This window comes from Anabrus simplex, chromosome 7 (genome assembly GCF_040414725.1).
Source record: "Anabrus simplex isolate iqAnaSimp1 chromosome 7, ASM4041472v1, whole genome shotgun sequence".
NCBI lineage: Eukaryota > Metazoa > Arthropoda > Insecta > Orthoptera > Tettigoniidae > Anabrus > Anabrus simplex.
The window spans coordinates 174,067,672-174,086,442 of NC_090271.1; the positions used below are offsets into that span (position 1 = coordinate 174,067,672).

At 38.1% G+C, this 18,771-nt stretch overlaps 1 protein-coding gene across 4 annotated transcripts in view; it reads right to left on the reverse strand.

Moving 5' to 3' along the window:
• Window positions 1-18,771, reverse strand: part of LOC136877431 (putative ATP-dependent RNA helicase TDRD12) — an 821,384-nt gene that overhangs the window by 246,209 nt on the left and 556,404 nt on the right. For all 4 annotated transcript variants that reach the window (XM_067151463.2, XM_067151464.2, XM_067151462.2 and 1 more), the window contains one exon: window positions 13,396-13,537. In XM_067151463.2, coding sequence (XP_067007564.2) covers window positions 13,396-13,537 — 142 coding nt within the window. The remainder of the gene's footprint in view (window positions 1-13,395; window positions 13,538-18,771) is intronic.

Below are 18,771 nucleotides of genomic sequence, written 5' to 3' on the forward strand. Positions count from 1 at the left end.
CTTATTGCTGTATTAAAAAATGTTTAATTACCTAGAAACCGATCAACTTTTCAGATAGAACGTAACATGCTTGCATGTCATCCCTACCAACCCCCGCGCCCATCTGATTGTATGCCCTCTGTTACCCTGTTCCCCCTCCTCCAACCCAATATACCCTGCCGCTTCCCTCCCTCTCCACTATATCGCTGCGTGTATGACTAGCTGGTTAGTTCCTCATCAACTCTACAACCAACAGCCTGTCACCAGAGGTGAGTTTTTTACTTAAAGCTTTCTTGCCCCATTTCTTTATTCCAACTCTAACTCGAGCATATTTCATCTCATAGGTTCCATTTTGGATCGAGAACAATTTAACATCTGTAACCTTAAACTGTTGCTACGAGATCCGCTCTCCCAGCCAGGTTACTACACTACATTAACACAGTTTGAACTCAGTGCCATACATAATTGATGCACATTGAAATTCCTTGAAGAATAACATTAAAAAAGAACTCTTCTTACTTCTATACATAATATTACAAATCAATTATGGCTATAACATTCATGCGCTATATATAACTGACGCAAGTTGATCTCTTATGACGAACAACATTCAAAAGTAACTCCCTGTTACTTATATACATATATATTATTACAAGTGAATTATAGCTACGACATGCTACATTTGACTAACAAATTGATACCATAGTGTCAAAGACAATCACTGGACTTTTAGATTTTTAATTTCTTTTATTTTATATTTTTCTTGCTATTTTGTTTCATGTCGCACCGACACAGATATGTCTTATGGCGACGATGGGAGAGGAAAGGCCTAGGAAGTGGAAGGAAGCAGCTGTGGACTTAATTAAGGTACAGCCCTGGCATTTGCCTGGTGTGAAAATGGGAAACCACGGAAAACCATCTTCAGGGCTGCCGACAGTGGGGCTCGAACCCACTATCTCCCGATTACTGGATACTGGCCGCACTTAAGCGACTGCAGCTATCGAGCCTGGTTAATTTGTTTTAATATATGAACTTCAAGTTTCAAATTTATAAAAATAGTTGTTATATGACCATCAAGTTTTATGCTTGTAAAATAAAAAAAAGGGTTTGTTTATAACATGGATATCCACTTTAAGTTCAAATCAAATCAAAATCAAAATCTCTTTATTTGCAAATGAGGTGTTTACCTCGGTGGCAAATGGTACACTAAAATACATTATTGTAAGCACTAAATATTAAATTAACAAGTTACTTAGTATATTTTGATTATAGGGTCTGATTATGCCCACTATATATGTCGTCTTAAGTTCCCTATTTGGCTGATGATGGCATTCATTATGCCGAAACTTGTCCCATGTAATAAATAATAATGTGATGATTTGAAACTCCTATATAATTTGTATTGAATAGGTGGACCATACTTCAATTTATTGCTTTGTGAATCTTGATTCGACGCGGACTAAACAATGAAATTCTTGACATTGCACATTATAAGTCTCGGCCATGAATCTGAGTCGACCTTACAATTAAACAATATGTACCATCCTCCACCTCCTCCTAGTGATTGTTGCTTTCCTGGTGCAGCTTGCCGCATTTGTCCTAAAGCTGTTTCCTTCGCTAGATCTCCCACTCATGACCAATTTCCTAAAAGAAAAGTTGACTATTTAGAATCGCCCCACTCCTCTGATCGTGTAGCCGGCGCCCTTCAAAGTCAAGATGTGTCTTGTCGTAAGGTGGCAACTTCTATGAAGTGTTGGAAATGCGGAAAAGAGGGACATGTTTCTAGAAAGTGTAGGTCTAAGTCTTCCGTAATGTGTTATCAGTGTGGTCTAAACGGTGTATATCGTAACATTTGTCTGAGGTGCAACAGTAATGAGGGAAACTAGTATCGCACCCACGTGATGGCCCATCGTTGGTGCCAGATTGCAACTAAAATCGCAAAATTTGCGGACTCCCTTCGTCTTCACCCTCGGCTGAAGTTTCCTGTGGTTCGCGTGTCGTGTAAGCCCTTTTAGATACTGGGACATGTAGCTCTTTCGTCGATCAATCTTTTGTTGAGGGGATGGTATTAAAAGACCTCCGTAATAATAGTTGTCCTGAAGCTTATGTGACCCCTGATGGTCATTGTGTACTTCCGGTAGCACATATCAGAATTCATTTAAAAATTCACAATTTCTCTTGGAATTGGAACTTTAATGTCGTCCCAGGCTTGACCGTTCCACTCATCTTAGGCTCTGATTTCATGCTAGCCAGAGGGTTGTCTATCGACTTCATTAGTCAAGCCTTCGCTTTCCATTTTAGATCCAACAAGAGTTTCCCTTTTGAAAATCCTTCCGGAAACAAACCATTGTGCATCTCATCAAACTGTAGCCCCCTAGTAAGTTAAAAGAGAGTATAAAATGGTTCAACCTTTCAATACTAATAAAATAAAAAATGTAAGTTTACATTCCTATTTAATTAAAATTGGTACCGGTTTCGACCAGTATTTTTGGTCATCATCAGCCGATCACAAATAAGTGTAAAATAATGCACAGATAAAAATAAATTGCAAAGTATAAAGAATTCTATTGGTTGCCGATAGTGAAGCACTAACATCTTTAGGGAGTATTGTGTGTTGAAATATTATCAATCACAAGATGCACAGGTAAAAGTATGAAGTTTAGATGATACTGTCAGATACAGTTTATGAAGCACTATAACACAATGTTATGAAGAACGTCTAAAATCAAAATACGTATTTATCAGCTACAGTTTATAAGGCACTGTATAATTTTAAGGATCAGCACTGCATGTCAATCATGAAGAAGTCATGGATCAAGAACGTTAATAAGACATAAGCGTTAGAGAGCACTGTATGGGAAGAAGTCCAGAATCAAATATGTATCCAAATATAGTACTGAGCAAATTCTTGAAGAGTTCAATTGCAGTTTATGAGGCACGGTACAATTTTAGGGAATAGCACTGCCCATTGATAGATCCAAAAATTAATCAAATACACAAATGTACTATGGAGTAACTTCCTGAACAGTAGATCGACACTGTGCTTCTAAAAGTCTCTTAAGTTGGATGTGTTGGAGAGCACTGTGTGTGAAGAAGTCCAGAATCAAATGCGTATCTAAATGTAGCATGGAGTAAATTCTTGAAGAGTTCAGCTGCAGTCCATGAGGTGCTGTATAATTTTAGGAATTAGCACTGCTTGTTGATAGATCCAAGAATTATGAAGAAAGTCGCAGATCAAAAATATAAATGTATTATGGAGCAAGTTCCTGAAGAGTAGATCGGCACTGTTTCCAAAAGTTTTGTAAGTTAGATCAATGAAGTTAATAAAACATATGACATAGAGAAAAAACAATTGTGAAAAGAAGAAAATACTAAAAAGTGCAATGCTGGAAAAGTTGAGGAGCGTTATGACATAGCATGAGATATTTTGAAAGTAAGAGTTGAGGTCAAACTTACAATAGCGTAAAGTATAAATTTGAAAGTTAGAGTAGTCAAAAACATTAGAGATGTTAGAAAATGTAATTCAAATGGCGAGAGTGAAAAAAGAGGAATGTAATGAGGAAAGAAAATGTTGAAGCAGAAAAATAACGAATAAAAAAAGGGAAGAATAGGGATATAAATGAGGAGGTGAAGTAGTTTAAGGTGGATTAGGAGGGTGAGTTATAGGAAGTGGAAAATGTTGGTAGGAATTATATAAAGACGGGAATATTGAATTTGGGTTTGTAAGTTTAGCATTTTTGATAAAGCGGATAAGGAAGTTGAATAAAATATTAGGTTTTTCAGAAATGACATTTAAATTCAAATTGGGGTTGAAGTATTGATCAAGGTGAATAAAACAATTTACAGTAGTGTTTAAAAGGGGGCCCTTGGTACTAACTTTAAGCATTTTTATGTTTTTATCAATACTGCTGAAATTATGATGAGAATCGTGTATGTGTTGTCCTATTGCGGAGAATCTGATGTATTGTATGGCACTGATGTGTTCAGAGTATCTCACATTAAAGTTATGATTGGAATCTATACACACCAGATTTAGAAAAAAATATTTGATTTATTAATTGAATTAGAGTTGTGAAATAAATCAAGATTTCGGTTATTGGTTCTAAAAGATATTTTCATGTCAATGCGATCTGTCTGAAAGTCAAACTCTCATACTAAATAGCCTTCTTGAAGATTTTTCTGAGGTTCTTACCACAAACTAGGGTGCACTAAAGAATTCTCCTATTGCATTGAATTGAAAGATTGCATCCCTGTCAGACAGTTGTTCTCCTGCCAAACTCACCGCCATGAGGAAATGTGTCAATGAATTGTTAGAGAAGGGTGTGATAAGCCCATCCAAGTCACCTTTTAGTAGCCCCGCCTTTCTAATTCCCAAGAAAGACAGTCAAGCTCGCCTTGTGGTCAATTATACACCTCTAATCCATCTTATTGTATTCAAGAAGTTCCCTCCTCCCACTATTGAGTCCGCCCTGCAGTTTTTTGGAAAGACAAAATTTTATTCTGTTTTCAATTTCAATTCTGCATACTTTCAAGTTCCCCTTGATCCTGGTTGTCGAGAATTCACTGCTTTTGACACCCATTTTGGCTTGTATCATTTTAATAAAGTGACCATTGGTATCTCTATTGGTAGTCGGGCAATGAGTCTCATACTCGATTCAGTCTTTGCAGATCTTAAGTTTACCTGCCTGTTTTCGTACCTGGACAATGTTGTTTTGTTCTCTGACACCTTTGAAGAACACGCAGCCCATCTTTGGGAGTTCCTCTCTAGACTAAAGACATGGGTTCACGGTCAACCCCGACAAAGTGTCCTTGAGTGCCAAGCGAATCAAATTCTTAGGGAATGTCATCTCCAGCTCTGGCATCTCAGTAAATCCAGAGAGAGTAAAGACTATCCGTGAGTTTCCTAGACCTAAGAATCTCCATGGCGTCTGCAGGTTTCTTGGCATGGTTGGGTTTTACAGCAGATGCATCCCCTATATTTCTGATATTTCGGATCCATTGAATTCTATAAAATAAAAAAAAAAAATAAAAAAAAAAAAAAAAAAAAAAAACACCTCATTTCTGTTGGGGCGACACTCAGGAACAGGCCTTCTGCACTTAAAGATACTCTTTGCCAAGCTCCCTGTTACACAGTCCTGGTTTCAACCGTTATTTCATTCTTCATTGCGATGCCAGCGATATTGCTCTCTGAACTGTGCTGAACCAGAGATTCGAGAACGACGCTTTTGGCTCCTATTGCATATTTTAACAAGATGCTGCATGAATCTGAAAATAATTACTCCACTTATGTCTAGCCGTTGTCCTCGGTGTTGAGAAATTCCATTCTTATCATCAAAACCGACTTTCAACCTATTAGGTCGTGTTACGTACATTTAGTAAGTGTTGAACAGATGTTAAGTACAGAACAAAAATGGCCAACCAGACACCAGTGGGATCCGAACCCACAACCTCCCGATTTTGCGTCGGTTCTTACCTCGAACACCGTAATTTCCTATTGCATATTTTAGCAAGATGTTGCATGGATCTGAAATTAATTACTCCACTTATGTCTAGCCATAGTCTCCGGTGTTGAGAAATTTCATTCTTACCTTGAACACTGTCAGTTCTGGGTACACACCGACAATCAAGCGCTGTCCTAGATGAACGCAAATGTGAAGAAGTTAGGGAGAACAGCTCGTTGGATTCTTTGACTGTCGTCTTACAAATTTACCATCGTGCATGTAAGGGGAAGAGACAATATTGTGGCTGACTGTTTGTCGCGCACGTTTGAGGGTGCAGAATGTAGTCCTGGGTGTAGTCTCCCTGTTAATGTACTTCAGAAATATCCCATGGGTTTTTCCGATTTAGCAGAATTTAAAAACAAGGATCGTGAATGTGCCGAGATAATAGACGGAAAAAAAAAAAAATTATAAAAGGGCATCGTCCGAGATAAAGGTCTTTTGTATCACAAGTGTAAGCGAAACAAGTCTTCTAAGGTATTTATTCCCCGTAACTTGAGGGCTATGATCTTCTTAATTTACCACCATGATTCATGTCTAGGTGTAGACCTGAGGCAACAAAAAACATACATACATTATAGACTGTTATGCCTTTCAGCGTTCAGTCTGCAAGCTTCTGTGAATTTACTAAACATAGCTACAATCCTTGATTTGCAACTAGCGTTGTGGCCTCATTTAGATCTATACCTCTTATCCTTAAATCGTAAGAAACCGAGTCTAACCATTGTCGACTTGGTCTACCTCTACTTCTCTTACCCTCCATAACAGAGTCCATTATTCTTTTACGTAACCTATCCTCCTCCATTCACCTCAAATAACCCCACCACCAAAGCTGGTTTATGCATACAGCTTCATCCATCGAGTTTATTCCTAAATTAGCCTTTATCTCCTCATTGTGAGTAACCTCCTGTCATTGTTCCCACCTGTTTGTACTAGCAATCATTCTTGCTACTTTTATGTCTGTTACTTCTAACTTATGAATAAGATATCCTGAGTCCACCCAGCTTTCGCTCCCGTAAAGCAAAGTTGGCCCTGAAAACAGACCGATGTAAAGATAAATTTGTCTGGGAGCTGCCTTCCTTTTTAGAGAATAGTGTTGATCCCAACTGCGAGCTCACTCCATTAGCTTTACAACACCTTGATTCAATCTCAATTACTATATTACCATCCTGGGATAACACACAACCTATATACTTGAAATTATCGACCTGTTCTAGCTTTGTATCACCAATGTGACATTCAATTCTGTTGAATTTCTTACCTACTGATATCAATTTAGTCTTCGAGAGGCTAATTTTCATACTATATTCATTGCACCTATTTTCAAGTTCCAAGATATTAGACTGCAGGCTTTCGGCACAATCTGCCAGACTGCTTACTACATTTCCACCTAAGTGAATCCCTCCCTGCCATTTTATACCTTTCAGCAGATGATCCATGTAAACTACGAACAGCAAAGGTGAAAGATTACAGCCTTGTCTAACCCTTGTAAGTACAGTGAACCAAGAAATCATTCTGCCATCAATTCTCACTGAAGCCCAATTGTCAACATAAATGCCTTTGATTGATTTTAATAATCTACCTTTAATTCCATAGTACCACAGTATGGCGAATATCTTTTCCCTCGGTACCCTGTCAAATGCTTTCTCTAGATCTACAAAACAAACACAACTGCCTATTCCTCTGGTAGCATTTTTCAATTATCTGGCGCATACTGAAAATCTGATCCTGACAGCCTCTCTGTGGTCTGAAACCACACTGGTTTTCATCCAACTTCCTCTCAACGACTGCTCGCACCCTACCTTCCAAGATGCCAGTGAATACTTTGCCTGGTATACTAATCAATGAGATACCTCGATAGTTGTTGCAATCCTTCCTGTTCCCTTGCCTATAGATAGGTGCAGTTACTGCTTTTGTCCAATCTGAAGTTTACCAACACTCCATGCTAGTCTTACTACTCTATGAAGCCATTTCATTCCTGCCTTCCCACTATATTTCACCATTTCAGGTGTAATTTCATCTATTCCTGCTGCTTTATGACAATGGAGTTTATTTACCATCCTTTCCACTTCCTCAAGCGTAATTACATCATTTTCCTCCTCCCCATGAACTTGGCTGTTCGAAAACCACCAGGATGATTTTCTTTTACATTGAGAAGACGTTCAAAATATTCCCTCCACCTCTCCAGTGATGCCCTGAGATCTATTATGAGTTCACCTGAATTACTCAAAACACTGTTCATTTCCTTTCTCCCTCCCTTCCTAAGATTCTTTATTATTGTCCAGAAAGGTTTCCCTGCTGCTTGACCTAGCCTTTCCAGGTTATTACAAAAATCTTCCCACGACTTCTTTTTAGATTCAACAACTACTTGTTTTGATCTGTTTCTTTCATCCATGTACAAATCCCTGTCTGCCTCGGCCCTTGTTTGGAGCCACTTTTGATAAGCCTTCTTTTTACGTTTACAACCTGCTCTCACTTCATCATTCCACCAAGTTCTCCATTTCCCATCTTTACACACAGTTGTTCCCAGGCATTCACTTGCTGATTCTACTACAGCATCCCTGTATGCCACCCATTCACTTTCTATATCCTGAACTTGCTTACTGTCTACTGTTCGAAACTTCTCACTAATCATATCCATGTACTTCTGTCTAATTTCCTCGTCCTTGGGATTTTCTACCCTCATTCATTTGCAGACAGATTTCACTATCTCTACCAAACATAGCCACAGAGATATTTAGTTCACTACAGATCAGACAGTGGTCTGTATCATCAAAAAATCCCCGGAAAACTCGTACATTCCCAACAGATTTCCTGAATTCGAAGTCGGTCAAGATATAGTCCATTATGGATTTGGTACCCCTAGCCTCCCATGTGTAGCGGTGAATAGCCTTATGCTTGAAGAATGTATTCATAACAGCTAAACCCATACTAGCACAGAAGTCCAGCAAACGCTTCCCATTCCATTTAGCTTCCATATCTTCCCCACATTTACCAATCACCCTTTTGCATCCTTCAGTTCTATTCCCAACTCTCGCATTGAAATCGCCCATTAGCACTATTCTATCCTTGCTGTTGACCCTGACCACGATGTCACTCAATGCTTCATAAAACTTGTCAACTTCATCCTCATCTGCACCCTCACATGGTGAATACACGGACTCAATTCTAGTCCTAATTCCTCCAACTGACAAATCTACCCACATCATTCGCTCATTTACATGCCTAACAGGAACTATGTTGCGTGCAATGGTATTCCTGATAAAGAGCCCTACCCCAGACTCCGCGCTTCTCTTTCTAACACCCATCAAGTACACTTTATAATCTCCTATCTCTTCCTCGTTATCACCCTTTACCTGAATATCACTTACTCCTAGCACATCCAGATGCATCCTCTTTGCTGACTCCGCCAGTTCTACTTTCTTTCTTCCATAAGCCCCATTAATATTGATAGCTCCCCATCAAATTCCATTTTGTTCACCAACTTGTTTCCAAGGAGTCCCTCGCCTGTCAAATGGGAGTGGGACTCCGTTACTCCCATAGGTCCGAGGCTTGCTTAAAATATTCTGAGCTCGATAAATTCATGAAGCAGGATGCTACCCTACTTGCACATAGTCCAAGTGAGGATCTCTCCTCTAACGGGTTATGGACCACCGGTGAATTGTATAGTCCTAGCCGCCTGAGCACAAGGAGGGTCACGATTCAGAATATGTCCGAGATGCCCACTCCCATTCAATAGCAACTGGTATCCCGACTCTCAGGACCACTTACAAGGCCACTCAACCGTTGCCCATGGTTCATGAACTAGGACGTGGATACAGTAACCCACACCATGAACCATAGCAACAAAAAACTTTCTACAACATTGCTCGGAACTATTACTGGCCGGACTTTAAAAGGGATGTTTAAAAGGGATTATTTCGAAAAGAAAAAAAGAAAACACAAGTAAAATAGAATGGATTATTATAAAAATTGACTTGAAAAATTGAAATCGTCAAGACAAGAAGTGAATTGCGGTTGCTCCATAAAAGTACGAAGATTGTCAATATTTAGGCAGAAATTCCTGGGGAAAACTAGTTTAAACTAGAAGGAAACAATAAAACATCCCATAAAAACACTGTGGAGAATATAAAATACATTGAGATAAACGGCAGTTTATTCAAATACGCATATTGGCAAACCCAAGGCGCAAGTCAAGCGATACTGCTGGAAACGTAATTTGGAAGCTGCGAGAAGAGAAGAGAAATAAGAAGAAATCATTCCATTAGAGGAGAATTTAAAGAAGAAGAAGAAGAAGAAGAAGAAATATTTGTAAAAAATAAATAATCTAAATTTGAAGATTTTCACGTAACAAGATAAAAAAATTTACACTACGTTAGAGAGTTAGCCGATTACGACGTAGAAGAAAGCTAAAGAATAATTGGAAAGAGATATTATTCTAACAAGAACTTTAAATGAATATTTACTTCTCAGAAATGCTTGATTTCATTGGCAGCTATTTGAAGATGATGATGTTCTGCTAAGCATCCAGATGGACCGACCTGGAGGGAGGTATCATCCAACCAGATGAGCTTATCCGAGATGAGAGGAGGATATCGCCTACCTAAACCAACCTGAGATGAGAGGAAGAGTCCAGACCAACATCAGACCGAGGCCGTAGAACCAGCCATGTGACAGGCCGAACGAGAGCAACTGACGTGGGATGAGGCGAAGGACGAGCTAAGTTTTGCAAGTAGTAACATAATTCTTAAATTTTTTATTGGCATATGCTGTAGACTTTAATATTTTAAAATGAAATACTTAAATGTGCAAGTGAAACCATGCAGTGAAGTGTATTACATTTAAGATGCTTGTGCTACATTAAGATAGTGTTGAATTATACATATAACTCACGTCAGATGACTATGTTTGAACAAGTGAGTCAATGAAGTAGTTGAGAATACGATTCGGAAAGAAAATAATGTAACAGCTGATTGCTAAAGTTGTCATATGGTAAAGAGTATCGATAAATCTCACGAAGTTATTCATCTAAAGATTACGTCACAGATGGACCACGCGTGAAAGGAGATTAATTAAAATTGATTATTCCTTGTAAAGCAACATTATTAGCTGCACAATTAACGTATTTAAGGTTATGCATCGTATATATTGGAATGGAATTGAGTAATGAAAAGAAATGTTAGGCGCATTAAAGAGGGGTATATCTCAGTAATTGCTAGTTATATGAAAAAGGTTATGAGAGTTGAGAATAGTTAATATGGAAGTTGAGGTTGGATTATTTGATGGTTATAAAAGGTAATAAGGAGTTGTATGAAATGATTTAAGGTATTAAAATGTGCGTTGTGGTAATTTCAAGATATACATGAGGTAGATTAACGTAAAATATGAATGATATTGGTTCAATTCGACGATGCGATTATTAAGAAGGAAATACACCGCGGCAACTACTGGATATAAGGTATGGATTTTGAATATTCATTTATAGATGAGATTTAGGAGGTAATATGATAGTAAAAACTGCTGTTAATGTAGAGACATGTGAGTTGTCTGATATATTCTTAATACATGTGAAATGTGAAATAAGTGAGATGTTATATATAGTGGTGTTGACATGAAACATAGCACCGAAGTATTATACTGCAGATACTTGGCAAATGACTTGCACAGTAGGAATTTGAACTTGGCGAAGGAAAGCATATTGAGCCAAAATATTATAGATATTATAAATATTATAAATAGAAATATTATAAATATTATAGATTATTTTATATATTTATGAAAAAGTACTAATAAGGAAATAGTGGATTAGGAGGCAATAGGGTCATAAAACCTTAGCACGTCAGTCGTCCCAGTTTAATTTTCTGAAATGATATTCTATACCAACTGACTCAGATTTCATTATATGAAGAAGGTGTAATTATGAAATGGAACTCTAAAATTTTCTTAATGTTGTTATAATTGCGGCATAATAATGTATACGTGTGATTAATTTAATTTTTCAAGAATAATTTGGACAATTTATTGCATTTGATTTCATTTCAGAAGAATCCAATTTATGTTATGTTATTTTAGGTAGTAAGCCAGCGCTGACTTAATTGTAGGATTTCATGAATTATATATTCCAAATAGCAGTTAGGGAAGTTCATGAAGATGACAGTTCTCATTTCTTGTTTGATTTTCTTAATTTAATAAATATGATTTTAAATTATTTTTATAATTCTATGAATAATAATGTATAGTAATAGTTAGTACATAGACTTAGTTTATAAGATGAATTTCTTGCGGATTGCGTATACGATACTGCAGCCGGTGGTGAATTTTACGCTTATGTGATAAGACGAAGACGTTCTCTCGGAAATTATCGCGTATTATCTTTTTAGCATTGTATTCAATACAGGTAAATAAGAAATGTGTGTGTTGTTACCCTTCAGGGACTTGCACCTTGCTACATATAAGTGACTGACCTTCGACTACTTCTGGATTTTATGACTTAAAATTACGCAGTGCTAATCCCTATTGTCCTATATTGCTTCTTGAACTGCTTTTGTGAAAGACTTACCCTTTAATGTTTTGTTTTCCTATTGTTTTACTTGTATTTTTAATAGTCAGACGATGACCCAGATTGGTGGTTGAAACCGATACGGCTTTTAACCAAATAAGAATGTAACACTACATTTCTTATTTACTTGTATTGAATAGGTAGAACCACTTTATTTCTTGTTGCAATTTAATTGTGATACAGTTCAATACCGAACATTATGAAATTTTTATCTTTAAATAAACAGGGTACAGTTCAGGTTGGAGATGACCGTAGCATCGTATGGGGACTCTTCACATGGGATGAAATAGACCCGTGGCATATCTGACGTGTCTCACCGACGAATGATAAAAGAAGATGCTGTCTGACCGTGTCCACTCCAGCACACTGCAAGAGACCTGCACATATAGCAAGGAAATGTACCGTCCACTCGCTTCCAAACTGTGGTTGATTGGTTTGATGAACACTCTACGAGCATGAGGATGCTTCTCTGGTTCCTAAGGTTGCCTGAACTCGATCCTATTCAGCACATTTAGGATGCTGTCGAGAGGGATTTGCACACCGTTGACCCTGCTCTGAACAGTCTCTGTGCATTACGGGGAGCTATGCAGTGGTTGTGGAACAGTGTGACTTCTCACATCCAGTATCCTGTGGAGTCCCTGTCAAGCGGCACTGCCATCATCAGGGTGAAACAGGGTGGTACGTGCAACTAACCAGGCATATCTAATTCATTTCTCATCAGCATACATTTTAATATCAACATAAGAAATAATGTTAAGGATGTGTATTCAAAACATTAATTCTAACAAACAGCTTTAGGTAGAAAAACTACTACTACTATATAGTACTGTGTACTACTATATACTATATAGTAACTATAATAGTAGTAGTAGTACCGGGCGAGTTGGCCGTGCGTGTAGAGGCACGCGGCTGTGAGCTTGCATCCGGGAGATAGTAGGTTCGAATCCCACTATCGGCAGCCCTGAAGATGGTTTTCCGTGGTTTCCCATTTTCACACCAGACAAATGCTGGGCTGTACCTTAATTAAGGCCACGGCCGCTTCCTTCCAACTCCTAGGCCTTTCCTATCGAATCGTCGCCATAAGACCTATCTGTGTCGGTGCGACGTAAAGCCCCTAGCAAGAAGAAGAAGAAGAAGAAGAATAGTAGTAGTATATAGTACTGTGTACTACTATATACTATATAGTAACTATAGTATATAGTACTGTGTACTACTATATAGTAGTAGTAGTAGTAATAGTATTAGTAGTAGTAGTAGTAGTAGTAGTAGTAGTAGTAGTAGTAGTAGTAGTAGTAGTAGTAGTAGTAGTAGTAGTATTCTTAAAGACTCAAGAGGACTTACAAAATTGATTATGCTTACCTTTCTTCCCATTTTGCCAGTCGTACAAAGAATACACTCGGATTCTCTGCGGTGCATAAGTAAACATCATCAAGCTCTTCACCTGGGAGAAATGCCCACTGTACTTCAGTAGAAGAATTATGAAGGGGAGCTGGAGCTGAAGCTAAAAGAAATGATGAAATGTTTCAATAAAAAATCGTGAATTAATACATTGGATTGTTTTTATACTTCCCATTACACTTCTGTTTTACCCTGTCTCTTCAGATTTGATCAAAGAACCAAAGAATCTAATAACAAAGAATACCAGGTTTTATGAGGACTGAAAATACAGTTAGGAGAGATAATAGTAAGTGCTCTTCCTGGAATATAATTAAATTATTAAAAAGGGAAATTACAACAGAACCTTCTCTGTTGATGTTCAAATGGCTGTATAAACAGTGTGGCTCTGATTAAGTGTTACAAATAAATATTTTTTTTAATGAATAGATGAAACCAAATACTTTGTCTTCCAATTTGTTATTGGTGGAGGGACCTTCCAAACTGTGAAACGGGCAATGTTTTCCCAGGATCTCTCATGATATGCCGATGAGGCAACTTAAGAATCTTAAATGGAACCATGATAAAACCTTCTGATATTCTGGTTCCCCTCAATAAACTAAGAAACTTTCAGAAAAAAATTTTTTTTTCCTAAAATTAATTGCTGAGCTGTGTGGCATACCTGGCCTGCTCTAACTTTATCTGGTTTGATTTTCTAAACAACTTTTTGCTTTCTGATACAAATGTGTACTCACTGACAATGCTATCATGGCCAACTTTGACTTCTAATTGTACATGCAAACTTAGCCCAAGGAGAACAAAGATTTCGCCTGTGTGGTCCTGTGATTTCACTACATTATGTTTCCTGATCTTGTCTGTCTGGCTTTTCCATGGCTCTCCTTCTCAGTTTTTATCTTGGTGAAGGGTAATGGAGAGTGACATGATGTTTCTCGAGGCTTGTTTTTACAAGCGTTATTTCAAACTATTTATGATGTGATCACTGTTCTCAGAGGATTCTAACGTGCTTTACTGCACTTATATGAATGGCCTGATTCAGGTACTTTTAACTATTATTTTCATAGTTCTTCCACCATTCATTATCCCCCCCCCCCCCCTTTTTTTAGGGTTGGCCTCCTGGTCCAAGTCTGTTTTATATCACCACATGGCATTATGCTTGGCTACTATTTCTTTACTCTCCGTATCTTTTTATTTTGTGGCCCATCTTTGTTCTGTTGTTGTCCATGGAACATTATTTATATTAGCTATGTTTTTCTCGGTGTTACAACTCGGTACATTGATCTGTGTCTTACTATCATTGAGTGAATGAGCTCTGTTTAACCTGGGAAGTGTGTTACGTCAACTTTATTCTGTGGTTCATATTGTGGAGGCCTCTATTTTATTATTCATGAACTAATTTGCTAGCTGATGTCCCCACTATGTGGTTGTGTATCGGAAAAGCAAGTACATGGTAGGCTGGAGCTGTGTTTGCATTTGAGTTGTATATGAGAGATGTATTGATGATGTGAATTGGGCCTCCGATCTTGCGTGGGTTTGGCTTTGCATATCCGCGTAAAACATTATTTATGAACCATACTTCTACAATTTTTTTTTTTTCTGACTGTTGAAATTCTCTGTTATGCATTCCCTGTTTGTTAGACCCACTTAACCTATTCTGTGAGTGTTTGAATGTGAGATATGTAGGACGCATATCATATTGCCTAGTTATGTCGTGCCCTGTTGAAATTTATATCACAATGATATATTGCTTTGGGCCAAGGGCTGCGTAATGCAACAAGGATATTTTGTTCTTAAGGTAACATATCTTTCCCTATGTTCTGTATATTTTTATTTATAAGGATTGAACCTGTTGACTGGACCCTATTTTGGGTAGACACAACGCTATGGTGGTAGTGAAAAGGTTTATAGGCCTATGTACTGATCTCACAAGGCCTGTTTTCATTCATTATTTTATTTGTTTCTGGTTTTCGTGAGGCCAATGACATTACTTTGGTTTCCTTAAGTTTATTTAATGAACTCTGTATTTCCCACTTGGTGTTATTATTGAATGAGTAGGAGGGGCGGCTTTTTAAATCTCACCCTTTTGATTTAATAGGCTCGAGATCAGTTCATGACTTTTGTTTCTGGTCATTTTCGACCCAGTCCACGCGAACTATGATAGGTAAATATTTATATCAGATCAAAAATTAGATATATGGCTTTTCAGGCGTTTGCTCTATTAACCAGCATTTCGTCTTAGGTCTGCCACTAGACTCATCAGAGTGGGATGTGTCAAACCCTACCCACTGATGCTGGGGTGTATGCAGGTGTACTTATCAGAAGCCTATTTAAGAGGCACAGCCTGATAACTGCATATGGGAGATAAAACTTCACAATGGAATTAATGCCCGCCGAGCAATTCCGAATTTTATCTCCCTATGCAGTTATCAGACTGTGCCTCTTAAATAGGCTTCTGGTAAGTTCACCTGCATACACCCCAGCGTCAGTGGGTAGGGTCTGACACATCCCACTATGATGAGTCTAGTGGCAGACCTAAGACGAAACGCTGGTTAATAGAGCAAACGCCTGAAAAGCCGTACATCTAATTTTTTATCTGATTTCGATATGCTCTATTGGTGGAAAAATATCCAATTCCCACCATGGGAACTTAGAAATATTTATATATCGCCTCGTTACCTCTGGTTGATTGGAGCTTCCATTGATTTTTTATTTTTTAATTTTTTTAAATTTCTTTCTGCGTGTGTATGACTTGTGTTTTTCGGTTATTTATTCCTCGGTGCTCATTGTGCCCAACTCTACCGTGGGCATCAAGAATAATAATGTAGACTGGTCTAGCACAAACACAAACACATACCATATTTGCGTATGTAAATAGAAGATGGGCGCAGCTGTTATCTTCTCTTCCTTTTGAACCAGCTTCAGTTTCTTGGGTGTGGTGAATGAATGCTCTCCATTTAGTTCTGTCCACGTAGAGGTTTTCTTCCATAATCTGTTGCAAATTCAGACCTCATCCAGCTACATCAATTCTAATTTGATCAATTCATCCAGTGATCATAGCCACCAGGATATGTTCCTGTTGCGATGTATTTGGAAACAATAATAATCTTCTCCTTAGCCAACCTCTTCATCTTTTGCCTTCGATTTCCTCCTCAAACCACACTCTAGCTGTCTTTGTGTGTCCATTCTTTTGAGAGGACCAAACCATTTCAGACTGGCTTCGACACAGATCTCACTAAGGGACTTTTTCACTTGGACAAGATGGCTTATCTTGCTGTTGCTTGTTTTGTCTCTTCTCGTGTTCTGATTCATAGTTCTTAAGAACTTCATATCCATTGCTTGTAGTTTGCTGATATATTATTGGTTTGGAAGCAGGTTTCTAGACTGTATGTGGTAACTGGTACAAGAAAACTCCTGTAGAGTACTAATTTTGATGTTAATGGAACTTGCATATCCCAAAGAAGTTTTCTCACAAGATGATAAAACTGTGTTTCATTCTGTTCTCTACTAGTGATTTCTGCAGATGGTCACCTATCTGTAGTAACTAAACTGCCAAAATAACGGAACTGATGGACTTGTTCCAACTTGGCTCCATCTATTAGTACAGATGTTCTGTCGACTAACAGGCAACACTGTCATTTTGGACTTGCTTATCTTGAGACCAAATTGTCTGAATATACAGTAGTATTCCAGTCATTCAACTTCAGTTGTACTTCAGCCTCACTATCAACCCATATCACCACATCATATGCAAAAGCAAGAGCTTTAAACTCAGAATTTTGTTCAGTTTCATAACTCTTTACATTATTTCATCCATTACAATGATGAATTGGGCGAGGTACTGACCATCCTCCCCAGTTGTATCCCCAGACCCAGAGTCTGAAGCTCCAGTGCACTGCCCTTGAGGCGGTAGAGGTGGGATCCCTCGCTGAGCCTGAGGGAAAAACCGACCCTGGAGGGAAAACAGATTACGAACGAACAATGATGAATAAAAGTGGGGGATAATGCACTGCATCATTGTACACCCTGCCTAATCTCAAACCACTCTGCATATCCATCCCTTACTTGAACCTTAGCCTACAAGGAATACAAAGTCTGCCCAATAGCCACTCATAGCTGTCTGCCCTGTGGATGCTATATTTGCTGCTAGAGGCGCTGCAATTCAACCTCACATGAACACCTCTGTTGGCGGTATTTTTACACGTTGTATGCTTACTGGTGATGTATTTTTAAAATAATCCAATTATATTACAATGGTGTACTGCTGCGTACCGTTTTGTAAACAAGGCTCTAGAAATAAAGTTCCTGGAACTAGTTTCCATTAATTCCCTTGCCAAGAGTCAACTAGGGAATTATGGATTAAAGCAACACGCAGAAATGGTACAGTAAATATGCAGACCATGTGATGGCAGAAATGAGGTTACTTATTATCATTGCTCCTGTTCTGATGCTAATAATATTATCTTCGATATAAATCTCCTGGCCCGAAAGACAGTGCCTTCATCAGGGGAGGAATTAAAATATATAGTAGTTAAATGATTCGTCAACATTACCATATTATTTGGGAAGGTATAAGTAATGCCAGACTCCTTGGGTGTCATGGCCATCGTATTTGGCACAAATATTGGAGTAGGTACCCCAGGACTTGAAGGTTCTCTCATACTTTCATTATTCCCGTGGTATATACTCTACATGAAATTCACATTGAGAATTGCCAGTGTCGAAACTGTGATTTGAACCTTAGAACATTCGAAGAGTGCAGCTGCTCATTCTTATCACAGAGCGTAAGTTAATGTGCTCGTCTATGCAGGAGGAAGAGGGGAATAGTTGTGGAATGTAAAGTGACATAATATATAAGTAGTTCCTTTTTACCTTTCAGTTTTTCTTGAAAAAATAACCAGAAAAGGAATAAATGGTCTCCTATAAGCTTCTAAATGGTTTTGTTCTTATTTTTCAGAACAAAATACATAAAAGGTATCTTTTCCAACTTCTGCAACTACTAGTTAGTGAACAAATCACACACGCGGATGAACCGACAGCAACGAATCCTGAGTTAGCAAGAAATTTTCAAACATAACTGGAAAGAATCAAAAAGGAAGACGAAGGAGCACCCTGTGTTTCTATGTCAAGTGCTGCAATGGCATATTGGAGGGTATTTGGTATGAGTTGTTGAAGACCACATGCCATGTCAAGAGTGTGTTGATAAAATTAATAGTATCCAGAATTCATCTCTACTAACGTCATTAATAAAAATCAAAGACAGAGGTGGCCTCAGGTATCCAAAGCCAAGTTTTGTTTCACTCCTAATGAAACTGGGGCAAGTAACGGATGAAATTATGTCAGTAA